At 37.1% G+C, this 12,629-nt stretch overlaps 1 protein-coding gene across 1 annotated transcript in view; it reads left to right on the top strand.

The window, feature by feature from the left end:
• PDGFC (platelet derived growth factor C) overlaps positions 1–12,629 on the top strand; it is a 102,762-nt gene that overhangs the window by 76,138 nt on the left and 13,995 nt on the right. Inside the window, exon 3 of the mRNA XM_083520129.1 lies at positions 2,686–2,866. Within this exon, the coding sequence (XP_083376255.1) occupies positions 2,686–2,866 (181 nt within the window). The remainder of the gene's footprint in view (positions 1–2,685; positions 2,867–12,629) is intronic.

Here is a 12,629-nt window from a genome sequence, read left to right as displayed (position 1 = left end):
TACATGCTACTTTGAAAAACAGATTTGCAATGAATAAAGAACAATAATTTACATGGATAATCAAAAACTATTTTTGCCAGTAGTGTTGTAAGTCAGGCAAAGACTAGCTCATGAGCCAGTTTTGCATATTTAACAGTTCTCAACTTTCATTTTGCTTGACAATATACTTTGCTTGTCTTTTCTTATTTGAGTTATTCATGTTTTATGTCCTGTAATCTGTATTGTTGAAATAAATAATGTTAATAGTATAATGAGAGGCACATTTGTCATACATAACATTAATCTATATTTACAATATTTTAGTTAATCACTATTTTCAAATCAATACATTCATTTTCTTGCAATTTTCAAAAGAAAACTTTTGCTAGACATCTGCAATCTTTGAAGAAATATTATATTAACTTGCTAGGATTCAGAGTTCTCCTTTGTTCACGTAAAGGGTAGGGGTGATTTCCACCAGCTGGAAATTTTCATATCTAAAATGATTCCCAAGGACCTTCCAATATTCAGGAGTACATTTTTGGCATATGTAGAAGGCACAAATGTGAACCCTATTCCATTTGTGGAATAAAAGTGAGGACCAAAGCTACTGTGTCCTATGTATATAGGGAACAAAGGTGTGTTTTCAAGTCATTGTACCCCACCTTCTGTAGCCCTCAGAACTACCACTATTTTGAAAACACTGGTGTCGTATATTAAATCCAAAATAATACTTTTTAAATAATAGAGTTAAAAAGATTTACTAAGTACTTCTGCTTCCTAGAACTCTGGGAAGCAGCTCTTGTGCCTTCTCTACATTGCATCCTTTGCAAAATGCAAAGGGTGAGAAGGGCAAGTCTCTTGAAATTGCAGGGTGTGAGGCACAACTAATAATTGCTGATTGCTATTGCTCTTCATTCCACGTTAATTGCAAAGGAACTAGGAACATAGGAAACTGCTTTATACCAAGTCAGATTATTGTCTATGTAGTCAACTACTCTAATTCAGGTGGAGGTATTTCCAGTCCCACTACCTGAGATTCTTTTCCAGGTGGAGTTGTGTAAATTGAGCCTAGAACTTTGAGTATGCAAAGTATCTACTCGACCATCCCCACATGCTGTGGCAGAATTCCTTTGTCTTATCTAATATTATTCCCAGCCCCATCCAAGTGGACAGGAGAACTGTTCTGCAAGTCTTTTCCCTCTCTTTGGAAGAGAGAAAACACAAAAATGGAATCCTCAGTTTAGTTGCATTTTATTTATTCAGAGTTGTTTAAAAACAAAATTACAGCTTTGCTTACTAAGTTTTTAAAAATAACTCAAGGCAGTTTACAAAAGACAAATATTAAAACAACCAAGAACAAATCAATTAAAAGAATATAAGCTACAATCAGCGGAGGAAAAGATAAACTACAAACATAAGCAAAAACAAAACAAAAAAAGCAAGAATGAATAACAGGTTAAATATCCATAATGCTAGCCATAACAAAAACAAGGCTAAACTAAAGAAAGAAGCAAATTCAGTTTAACAGTCACCCAAAAGTGTCAGCATTTCATCTGGTACTAAAACTGTGTAGTAAAGTAAAGTAAAGTAAAGTAAAGGGACCCCTGACCATTAGGTCCAGTCGTGACCGACTCTGGGGTTGCGGTGCTCATCTCGCTTTATTGGCTGAGGAAGCCGGCGTACAGCTTCCGGGTCATGTGGCCAGCATGACTAAGCCGCCTCTGGCGAACCAGAACAGTGCACGGAAACACCATTTACCTTCCCGCCGGAGCGGTACCTATTTATCTACTTGCACTTTGACCTGCTTTCGAACTGCTAGGTTAGCAGGAGCAGGGACCAAGCAATGGAAGCTCACCCCATCATGGGGATTTAAACTGCCGACCTTCTGATCAGCAAGTCCTAGGCTCTGTGGTTTAGCCCACAGCGCCACCCGCGTCCCTAAAAACTGTGTAGTAGTTGAACACAAATCCTGTGGACAGCATTGCACATCTGGAGGATGCACCTGTAGCAAGATTTCTAGTGTTGAAAGCAGGGCATGAGGTGATGCAATGAGGTGTCCCAAGCCATCTAAGGCCCTTTAATGGAAACCTGAAACAAGCAGGTAGCTAATGTAGAACAACAACAACAACAAATGGGCTGATGTGCTCTAACCCAACCAAGCAGCTCTAGCCAACAACTTGGCAGCAGAAATGTGTACAAGTTCCAAGTTTATGGGCACTTTTCAGTAGTGGACCGTACAGTAGCTAGGACCACACAGTAATAAAGCATGGAGGTGATTAAATCCTGTATGGTGATTAAAGCCAGTGTGGTGTAGTGGTAAGAGCGGTAGTCTCGTAATCTGGGGAACTGGGTTCGCGTCTCCGCTCCTCCACATGCAGCTGCTGGGTGACCTTGGGCCAGTCACACTTCTTGAAGTCTCTCAGCCCCACTCACCTCACAGAGTGTTTCTTGTGGGGGAGGAAGGGAAAAGAGAATCTTAGCCGCTTTCAGACTCCTTAGGGTAGTGATAAAGCGGGATATCAAATCCAAACTCTTCTTCTCTTCTTCTGTATGACTCTGGTGAGATAAGATCCAACTTTCCCAGGAAAAGGGAGTAGTGTGTTTTATTGTTAGCTTATGTATTTCTTCTTATATAATTCTGTTGTATAAAGATTCTATAGAAAGTAAATCACCAAGTGAACAGTGTCTATTTTTTTGTTGTAGATATGACTTTGTAGAAGTTGAAGAGCCCAGCGATGGCACTATTTTAGGACGGTGGTGTGGCTCCACTACCGTTCCAGGAAAACAGATTTCCAAAGGAAACCAGATCAGAATACGATTCGTTTCTGATGAATATTTTCCTTCTGAACCTGGATTCTGTATCCATTATACTCTCCTCGTACCAGTAAGTATTTCTACCCTCTTGTATTTCTAGCTCTTAGACTTCCAAGATGTAATGATAAAGAAAAATAATAATAAGTGTAACAATACGTTATATGCTGTATAATGTTTCTTGTAATCCGCTTAGAAATGCTTCTGCCTCAGGAATGGGGCAGAAGCTGGAGTAAGTTTACAAGGAGGGACTTGAATGGAAAAAACAACAACATTTGAGAACTGCTGTAAAGATAAAATTGTTAAGAGCAGAGCAATAAAAAATGACAGGAGGAGGGAAAATGAATGGCAGGCAAACCTTTTCCTATCCCCTGCTAGACTCATGTTAGCAGAGCAAAAAATTAGGTTGTGTGCGTGTGATGCTCTGCAGTCTAGGTTTTTATTTTTTTGAGAGCCAGTTTCACTGAAAGGGTGTAAACTACAGTATCTCCAGCCTCGCATTCTATGCTCCCCATTCCAGGGAGAGCTATGAATCTTTCTCTAGGCATGGCTCTGGAACGCACCCTCTTTGTTCTCTTCACCCTGTCCAAAGTCAGACCTCCAACAGTAGAGGGGAACTGGTGGTGGACCTTTCTATAGCTTCACATAGCAGGCATCTTACACTGGATCTCCATTTCAGAGGACACCCCCCCCCCTCTCTCTGAGAGGAGCTTATGATGGATCCTATGGCCTCTGGGATATGCATCCCACACAGGAACCACAGAATTATGATGAAAGAGAGCTGAAGTGTGTTTGAAACATTTTTTCATTTTCAATTTTTACAAACATTTTAGACGAAAAGAACAAAATCATTTCAAATTTAATGATTATATCAATCCTGCTAATGTTTTAATTTGTTTACAATATGTCCTTAAATAATAAATAAACTTTCCCCATTCTATTTTTAAAAGTCTTTCTTCTTGATTTCTTATTCTTCCGATGAGTTTTGCCATTTCTGCATATTCCATTAGCTGCCAATCTTCCTTAATCGGAACGGTTTCTTCCTTCCATCTTTGGGCAGAAATCATTCAAGCAGCTGTGGTAGCATACATAAACAATCCCCCCCCCCCCGTTCAGTAGGTACATCCCTACCCATTATACCTAAAAGAAAAGTTTCTGGTTTTCTCACAAAATGAATCTTCAACATTTTCTTCACCACATTATAACATGTTTGAAACTTATTTTGCGTTGGTCATATAAAAAGGTTAAAGAGTATTGGGAAATGATTTATGATGAGATGAAAAAAATGTTTAATATAACTTTCCCAAAAAGCCCAGAGGCATTATTGTTAGGATTAGTTCAGGTAGAAGTTCCCCGGTGTTAGAAAAACTTATTTATGTATGCAACAATAGGAAGTGCGGGAGGTCCCTTGTAAGGAGGACTGGCTACTTAAGATGATAGAATATACGGAACTAGCAGGTCTAACGTACAGAATAAGAGAGCAAGAAGAACATGTATTTAAAGAGGAGTGGGAATCTTTTGTTGAGTATGTGGAAAATAACTGTACACAGTTGAAAATGCTGGCAGCATTAAGATAAACCCTACTGTGTAATTAATATTTGAGTGTTGTACGATTGGAGAACTGACTAAAATTGTCATATTAAAATATGCAGGTGTAATAGACAAACAAAATGAACCATGGAAGGGGAATGAGGGAAGTCATTGATTATATGATATTATGTAAAATGTTTATTTTGAAATGTTAAACTGAAGTCAATAACATATTTTTTTTAAAAAAAGAAACACATTTTAATGAATTGTCCCTAACTGGTAAAACATCACTTCCTGCTTAAATTCTTGAAGATGAAAAGACAGAATAGATTGAGAGAAAATAGACTAAAGACAAACTAAGAAAAATGAAATTGAACAGTGTGCATTTTTATTTGTTATTGGAGACCACACACAGTGAAAAGAACATCTTCCACCACTTTCAGAACTGGAAAGTATGGGTTTTTTTTAAAAAAAAGAAAAGTATCTGCTACAATATTTTTAATTTTAGTAAACTGTTCTTGAAGAACAACTTCTAAGTCTATTAAGCATCTGAAGGATAATTGGTAAATCAGCCAACTTAGTGCAAAATTTAGGTCATTATTTTGCAACAATATTTCATTGCTTTCTCCTCTAAGCATTTACACTTATAAGGAAACCCACCTGATCTAAGAATATTGACATTCATAATAATATTGTGAATAAATGAGAAATAGAAACGTTTTATTTTCTACCACAAGCTCATCCTAGCATTTCATTGGTAATGCATTCCTGAAAACATCACTTCGAATATAAAGGTCTTTGGAAACAGTATTTTATATACTGACAAAAAATATGGTGACATATTACCCATCTTTGGATCCACGCAATCATTTTAAGTCTTGGGGTACATAATAGCATTAGTGTACATAGGTTCCCTCGGTATGCAAGGAAGGAAGTGACTTGCCAAAAATTACGTTAAGAAAGTCTAGCCCAAGTCTCTTCGATACTGATATGATTTACATAGCAACAGTATGCTATGTAAACAGACGTGATAAAAAATTCCAATTTGGGTCTGGGTAATATTCCTTCTAGCGACTTGTTTAGTTTAAATTATGTCAGTTACAAGCTTGGCATAGAACACCCACCCAGTGTAGTAAAGTCTATTGTTACTTCGGTGGGGGGGAGCGGGTGAATGGGACACTTGATGCCTGAAGTGCCATTAAGGAATGCATGACTGATTGCCAAAGGAGTTATTAATTATTCGGGGCACTGAGAACAAAGCAGCTCCAGTTGAAGCTGAAGTTGGGGGGGTGGCTAGATCCCCCCCCCCAGTCTATCTTGGCACCTGGTAGTATGTCATTTGTCATTCAAGATCATGCCAAATTTTCTTTACAAGAAACTCACTTTACCCCTCTTGCATGGAAGCTGAGATGGAAGATGGAAATCCAAGAAGCTTCTGAATGACCAACCTAGTTTGAAATGTATTTTCTGAAATGTTTTGAGCTTTGTATATGTACCAGACATTCATTTAGAAAGATAGCAATTTGCGCTGGGTTGTTATTATTGGCTTAAGAAACATTTCTCAGCCTGAGGCAACTGGAGCTGTAGTTTAATGCAGATATTCAGTATAAAGCTAATTAGTCACTCCTTACTACTAGAACTTAAGGCAGTGGAACTGTCTTCTTTCTAAAAAGAAAATATTTGCCTTAAAGATATACACTTCTTCATTAAACAACTTTTATTTGCATTTTTATCAGTTTTGCATTTTTATCAGTTTATATGCCATATGCCATTGTGAATTCATTGTGAATTCATGTGATTTGCCAAGTCTAATAAACACAGACATGGTATATGCATTTTCCTCATGTTTTTAATAAGTTGATTAGATGTATCAGTCTGATATTATATAATATTTCTAGTCCAATTCACACACACACGGCTATTACCCAAGGGCAAGAGCTCTAATTAGTGCCAAAGGGAGCATCCCTTTCCATGACTAATAATAAACAAGAAAGTAATAAATTTGTTGGGATTATGGTTCACAAGCAAAGCGTTAAACCATCCCTCACTACTGTAATCCCAATGAAAATTGGGGGATGGGCTACTAGGAATTTTAAAAAGCATCCCTGATGTACTTTAGAGTTATGTGTTCAGTGCTCTGAGAGCAGGGATGTAAGCATAATAGAACATGTTCAATATTTGTTAAAATGGCTCTGAACACAGATATTTTTTACGTAGCTCTAGCAGACTTGTCTATGAAAATAGATTAATATTTCATAACATGTCTTTATAACACATTATAGAGATTTCTTCTTATGAAATCCGAGGGTGTTTTGAAAAAGCAAAAAAAAAAAAGAAAAAAAAGTGTTTAAACTCCAAGGACATGTCTCAGCCAAGAATGTCTCTTCTGTTTGGTTCAGTAATTCCCTGATTATTCTACATGAAATATGAATCAGTAGAAATTATTTTAATTGCTTATTTTTACACAGTTCATTTTTGAAATGTAGTACTTTGTTGGCATGAAAATCTGTCGTTCTTTTAGGAAGAAAACAATTGTGTTACTACAATATATTGAGAGGTATTTGTAAAAGTTGTAGTAACAAAATTGTTTTCTTCCTAGAAAAAAGGGGGTGGCTAACCTGTGCCCCCACCAGCTGTTCCTGGGTTACCTCTGCCATAATGCTATACCACTGGCCATGATAGCTGGGGCTGGTGGAATTTGAAGCCCAACAATACCTGGAAGGCCACAGGTTAGTAACTACTTCTCTAGATAATACTAACTCTACTGAGCTTTTGTGCTACCTGCTGTGATCAACAAGATCAAAATTAGCCAGTCTTAGCCCACCTCATAGCAATTGTCACAACTTGGCGGGGATAAAGAATTGAGTTGGATCCTTAGCCTGTTGGGGTCCGGAAAGGGGTGTCTCTTTCTAGGAGTCCACATGAGGACTGATGGGCCATAGTATCCTTCCAAATGGGATCCTGATGGGATTGCCCCATTGATGTATGTCATAGAGCAAGTGTCAGTCCAGGATTGACCCAGCCTTTTTTTTTATCAACCAGCCAGATACATTGATGCCACATACATTCTTAGTGTCTTTGCCAAAGCTTACTTAAATCTGTAATCAATAATAGTTGTGACATATTTCATCCAGTACTGATGTCCTGTCTCTTATTTCTTCCCTTGGCCTGGTTCTGCAAGATATTGTTGTATCTTTAGTGTTACAAGTAAAGGTGCTCAGTTCCTCAGTGTATTTTGTGTGAGTTTTATTATTTTATTTTATTTTATGTACATTTACTTTTTTACTTCTTGTCCTTGATGAAGTTCTGTATATGCTGCTAGACCATTAATTTTATGATTAATTTAATTATACACTTATTTTTTAAAAGTCTTTAAGGCACTTCTGAAGTTGAAATACTTATTTATTTAAAATACTTTTATAAGCCCCTTTAATAAAAAAAATTCAGTAGGTGGTTTGCATAAAATTAAAAAGAAAAAATACCTTAAAGAAATAAATGGGTTCAGCTAACACAAGACCAGATATTGGGACTGATGAGGGAAGGAGTATGCCTTGAGGTATTCTGTGAAGGAGAAAGTTTTACTAGGCGACTCATTGCTTTATAAAATTTTACACATTACAGAACATGTTATGACCTGAATGGGGGGAAATGGCACTAGCATTAAAGTCTCCAACTCTCTTGGAGCATATGCCTTAAAGGTCATTAGGAATAAATCTGTGGGTATACTGAATGTATAAGTATTTTTGTGGTGGGGAAAAAAAGTTTTAACTTGAAAGCTGAGACAGAAGGATAACCAGAAATAGATCAGTTAATTTTGTAACGCAGTTGCCATTTGTTTTTGAGGGGTTTTTTAAGCCCTCACCCAGGTTATTTGTTTCTCATTTTGGGCATAATAATGCTAAGTTTGTTCAGAAAATATGTGGTAATAATTCATTTCTATTCGAGGCCAATCACTGTTCAACTCTATTGGCAAAAAGAAGAACCAGCAGGGATAGTTCATTAAAACCTCAGAGCAGTATATAGTAAATAGTCTATAAAACCAACTGACTTGTTGGTTTAGGAGTCTCATTCTCACTTAGGTCATGAGAACATTGGCTCAAATGCCATGCAAGGCCTGTCCCAATAGTGGTTAGATAAAGATACTTTCCAAAGAGTCTTCTACTGCCTTCCTTTGCAAGTAATTTCTATTGGGACAATACAGGGGTATGTGGTGGCAGGCACTGTAGGCCTTGATGAAGCATCTTTTTCCTGCCAGGGGTAGCAGTACAGCTACCAGTCTGAGAATATGTATGGAGAAACAAACATTTGAGCTTGCTTCTCAGAACCTCAAAAAACAACTGTGAGAACAGAAGCCTAGGGAACAAATGTGACCATGTGCAAAAGGGAAGAATTGGAGACACATTGGGGTGAAATCTATAATATAGATCAAGATTTGAAAGAGGGTAAGATATTTGCTGAACATGGTTGTGTAAAAAGGAACACAAAAAAGGGAGATGTGAGGAAGTCAGGAAGAAGGGTTATGAAAATAACAAGTAAAAAATTGGATTTTTATGTCTTTTTTCATGTTTTTTCTTCTTCTTTATTTCCTATCTTTTTAAGGTTTTTTTGCTGTATTTTTCTGTCTTGTTTTGAGTGTGATGATGATGTTTCTTTTAAGGTTTGATTGGAAGGTTTCTTTTACTGTTTAAAATTTCAATAAATATCTTTAAAAAAACACACAAATGTGACCATGTGCAGTTGAGAGTGATTCAGTAGAGAAGGGAGTAGGTAACAGTATTGCTGTGTTGGCCAACTGTGGTATGTGGAATACGTGTGAGTACTGCATATCCATAATGTGAATTAACACATCTAGTCTACTGAGGATCCAACACTGTTTTAAACTATCTGAAAAATACATGCATGTTTTTAGAAGCAGTGTTTTAACCCACCTCAGTGTAGGAGAGAGACGCATACTGGGTTGCATGGAAGTAGGCCATAGGAAGCCATATCACTAGGGGTGTACTACTATACTTAGAATTAATTGCCAAACCACTAGAAACATTTGGCTTTTACAGCCAAACGGGGAGGGAGTAGGGACCAAACAGAAAAAGTCTTCTATGAACGATGAACAAGAATAGTTTCTGAATGAAAATATGTCATGACCCAGACCCTTATTGCTCAAGACTTCATAAATCGTTTTTCTTTTCCCGCCTAGGAAGGCAAACACAATGACATTCAAATTAATCTTTCAAACAAAGTCCTTCGTGTGTTTCCTTTCAAACTTTTTCAGTAGTCCCCAGATCCTTTTAAACTTCTTGTCCTTTCATGCTGTAAAGATAGCTGAAGAAGGGTAGGAGACTTGGGCTTTGCACCTTTTCTCCTGCTTTTACACAGTGGCTGATCTGAAGTCCCATATCCTTGCCTAAGAGTTCCTGAATATTATTGTTAATCTGCACTATGTTACATCACCCAGAACATTAATTCTGAGTTGATTTTTTATTGTTTTCCAGTTAGTCTTTCAATTCTGTTAGTATAAGATTTGCTAGTTTAGCAGCTAAAGTTCAAAATAAGTGTGAAATGAAGCAAATTGGCACAGGAGATAGCTAAATGCTTTGATTACATATGATTTACATATATGCTTTTTATGATACTAGAAATCCAGGTTATCCATGTAATGTACTGGTAGTAGGTTCAAGGAAGGCAAAAAGAGAGTCTTGAGTGAAGAATTAACTTACAAAATTCATTTCCACTGCGTGCTCTGATTTCAGTTCCAAATGTGGCTCTGAAAAAATATTAGACAAATTAATAGTGGATAATTGAAAGAGTGGATACAGAGAAACGCTCCTAAATCATATGTAACTCTAGGAACTTGTGATCAGCCAATGGAGTTGGTAGGAGGAGAAGAGAGGGAGAATTTAATACATGGAATTCATTGTAATTTAGATTGCTTTTGGGGGGGAAACAGCAGGCAAACTTGTGGAAGATAGATCTAACAGTGGCTATGAACCATTTTAGTGAAACCTCAATGTACAGTAGCAGATGTTGAAACAAACGGAGGCTGTTCTTCCTTTCATGTGTTATGTACAATAGGCATATATATGGTTATCTGTCCTGGAAATGAAAGTCTTGCAGAGAGTTCCACTGGCTATGGAATTCCCTTTGACTAATTTCTTCCACCAAGTAAATACATACCTTTTATCCTGGGCCTTTGGATGAAATCAGCTGATGCTCTTTAATGTTTCAGGGCTTTTTTTCCTGCACTGCTGCACTACACTTTTATTTATTTATTTACCAAATAACAGACCACCATTCATCACACAGAGTTACCTCAGGGTTGTTTCCAACAAACATATTCCATTCCTAAAGCAACAGTAACACACAATACAGTACTTCAAAACCAATCATTATTTTAAAAACAAAAACAAATAAAAGTGTGGTTTCAAGAATCTCAGTAGTTCTAGAAAGTACACCAAATATCACATATAGTTCATAAACTATTTGTCGCCTGCTCCCTGATGCAGTTCTGTGAAGTGGATTTCACAAATAGATTTACGGTTAGAGCTGATTAATGCCTAACTCGACATATAGTGGCTCTCTTAGAAGGATGTGCCAAGTGCAATTAATTTTCAATTTTATGTTGAGATGAGTGCTCAGAGATGACTGCATCCTTCCTGTGGTATATGATACATTGATCACTCTCTCCCAGTGGCACTGCAAAGTAATCAGTTCACAAGCAGGCTGCTATGTGAAATCTGAGAAAGACAAACATGTTCTCAGACTCCAAGCACATTGCAGCTAGCCACTTACTTTGGGTTTAGCTTTGATAAAGTTTCCCATATTTTGATTCATATGAGTAGTTTTTTTTAAAGCTCTTGAAAGGAAAGCATCCTTTAATTGTGGCTGACCACATCCCCATCATATAAGTACGCAAAGACTTTGTTACTACTGGGTACAGCTCATTTATAGCCTTTTAGGATAATAAAGTGGTATCTCAGATTGTTTGTTCTGGTAAGCTTTTAAATGTTCTCTGTGAAATAGAGATAAAGATTTATATTTATAAACTTTTCTGCCTCAGCTGTATGTTTTTCCCCTCTCTCTCTCTCATAATACATACCTATGTTAGCTAAAGCTGTAGCCCAGGAATTAGCATCATGAAGACACTGTCTACAAAAGTTCTATACAAACCTCTGCATTCTTAATATACTTCTCTGAGACTGGTATAAAATGTGTTAAAAGCAAATGTCAAATTCTCCTTCTTTGAACTTTTCATTCCAAAGCTTCCCAAAGTACTTAATGCAAAATGGGTGCATTGAGTATTGGCTAATTGTCTTTATTTCTTCAAAATTTACAAAGTTTGTTAAAAAGGGGGGGGACCCAAGGAAGAGGCAGGTGATAAGAGATAACTGATTTGTTAATTGGTTAAAGGGAAGGAAGTTGCAGCAGAAACTTATAGGGCTGGTACACAGAAGGAAGAGGAGTCTAGAAAAGGGAAGTCCTTGCTTGACCTCTCTTAATTTACTAGTCGATGAACATTTTAAAATGAAAGTTCTTCCTTCCACTATGTTAATAAAATATGTTTAAAAAGAGAGAAAATGCATCTTTATTTTATGAATTGGGATGTTGAAGTGTGTGCTACATTATTGAGGAGAATTATTGTGGCTTCACCCCCTTTTCATGAAAACCGCTGCTAAGAACAAGCTTGACGACAACCGACTATTAAATGCCAAGTGGGTCAATAGACAGTAGTTTGGAGGAAAGTGGAAAGCACTTTGCACATGCTCATAAGTACTGCCCCCCATTCCGGAACTCAGCGCTGATGTTGAAAACAGATTTCTGAGCTGAGGTTTATTGAGCCTTAGCATAAATTAAGTCTAGGAAATGTTTGGGATGGAGAACTTTTGCTATAGCAAGAAGGAGGGGCAGCTGTGAAAGGGAAAAAAAAGTTTTGTTTTCTGCTAGGAAAGTGAGAGGGAAGCATTGAATGGCTTGTTTATGTTGGGAAAAGAATTTATGTGTTAATGGTAATAGAGATGGGGCTGGTATCTAAAGATATGTTCTGGGCCTGAGATGTGTGTATATAAATGGCATGTTTCCTGAGTGCAGTTGCTGCACATTTTATCCCGATGATTTGGCATTAATCCTGTTTTTTATTCCGTCCATACTTTGCTTCTTTATAATTATTCTTATTTGAGCAAATAGTTGATGGCTTTACAAATACTTTAAGAAAGTACTTACTTTTAGTTTTCCTTAGTTCCTTGGCGGTTGTTAGCCTTCTTACCAACAACATTGGCAACAAAATTCTCCTGCATGGGTTTGGATTAAGAGGT

This window comes from Podarcis liolepis (assembly GCF_965112155.1).
Source record: "Podarcis liolepis genome assembly, chromosome: 9".
Lineage (NCBI taxonomy): Eukaryota > Metazoa > Chordata > Lepidosauria > Squamata > Lacertidae > Podarcis > Podarcis liolepis.
This window is presented reverse-complemented; position numbering and strand designations above follow the sequence as displayed.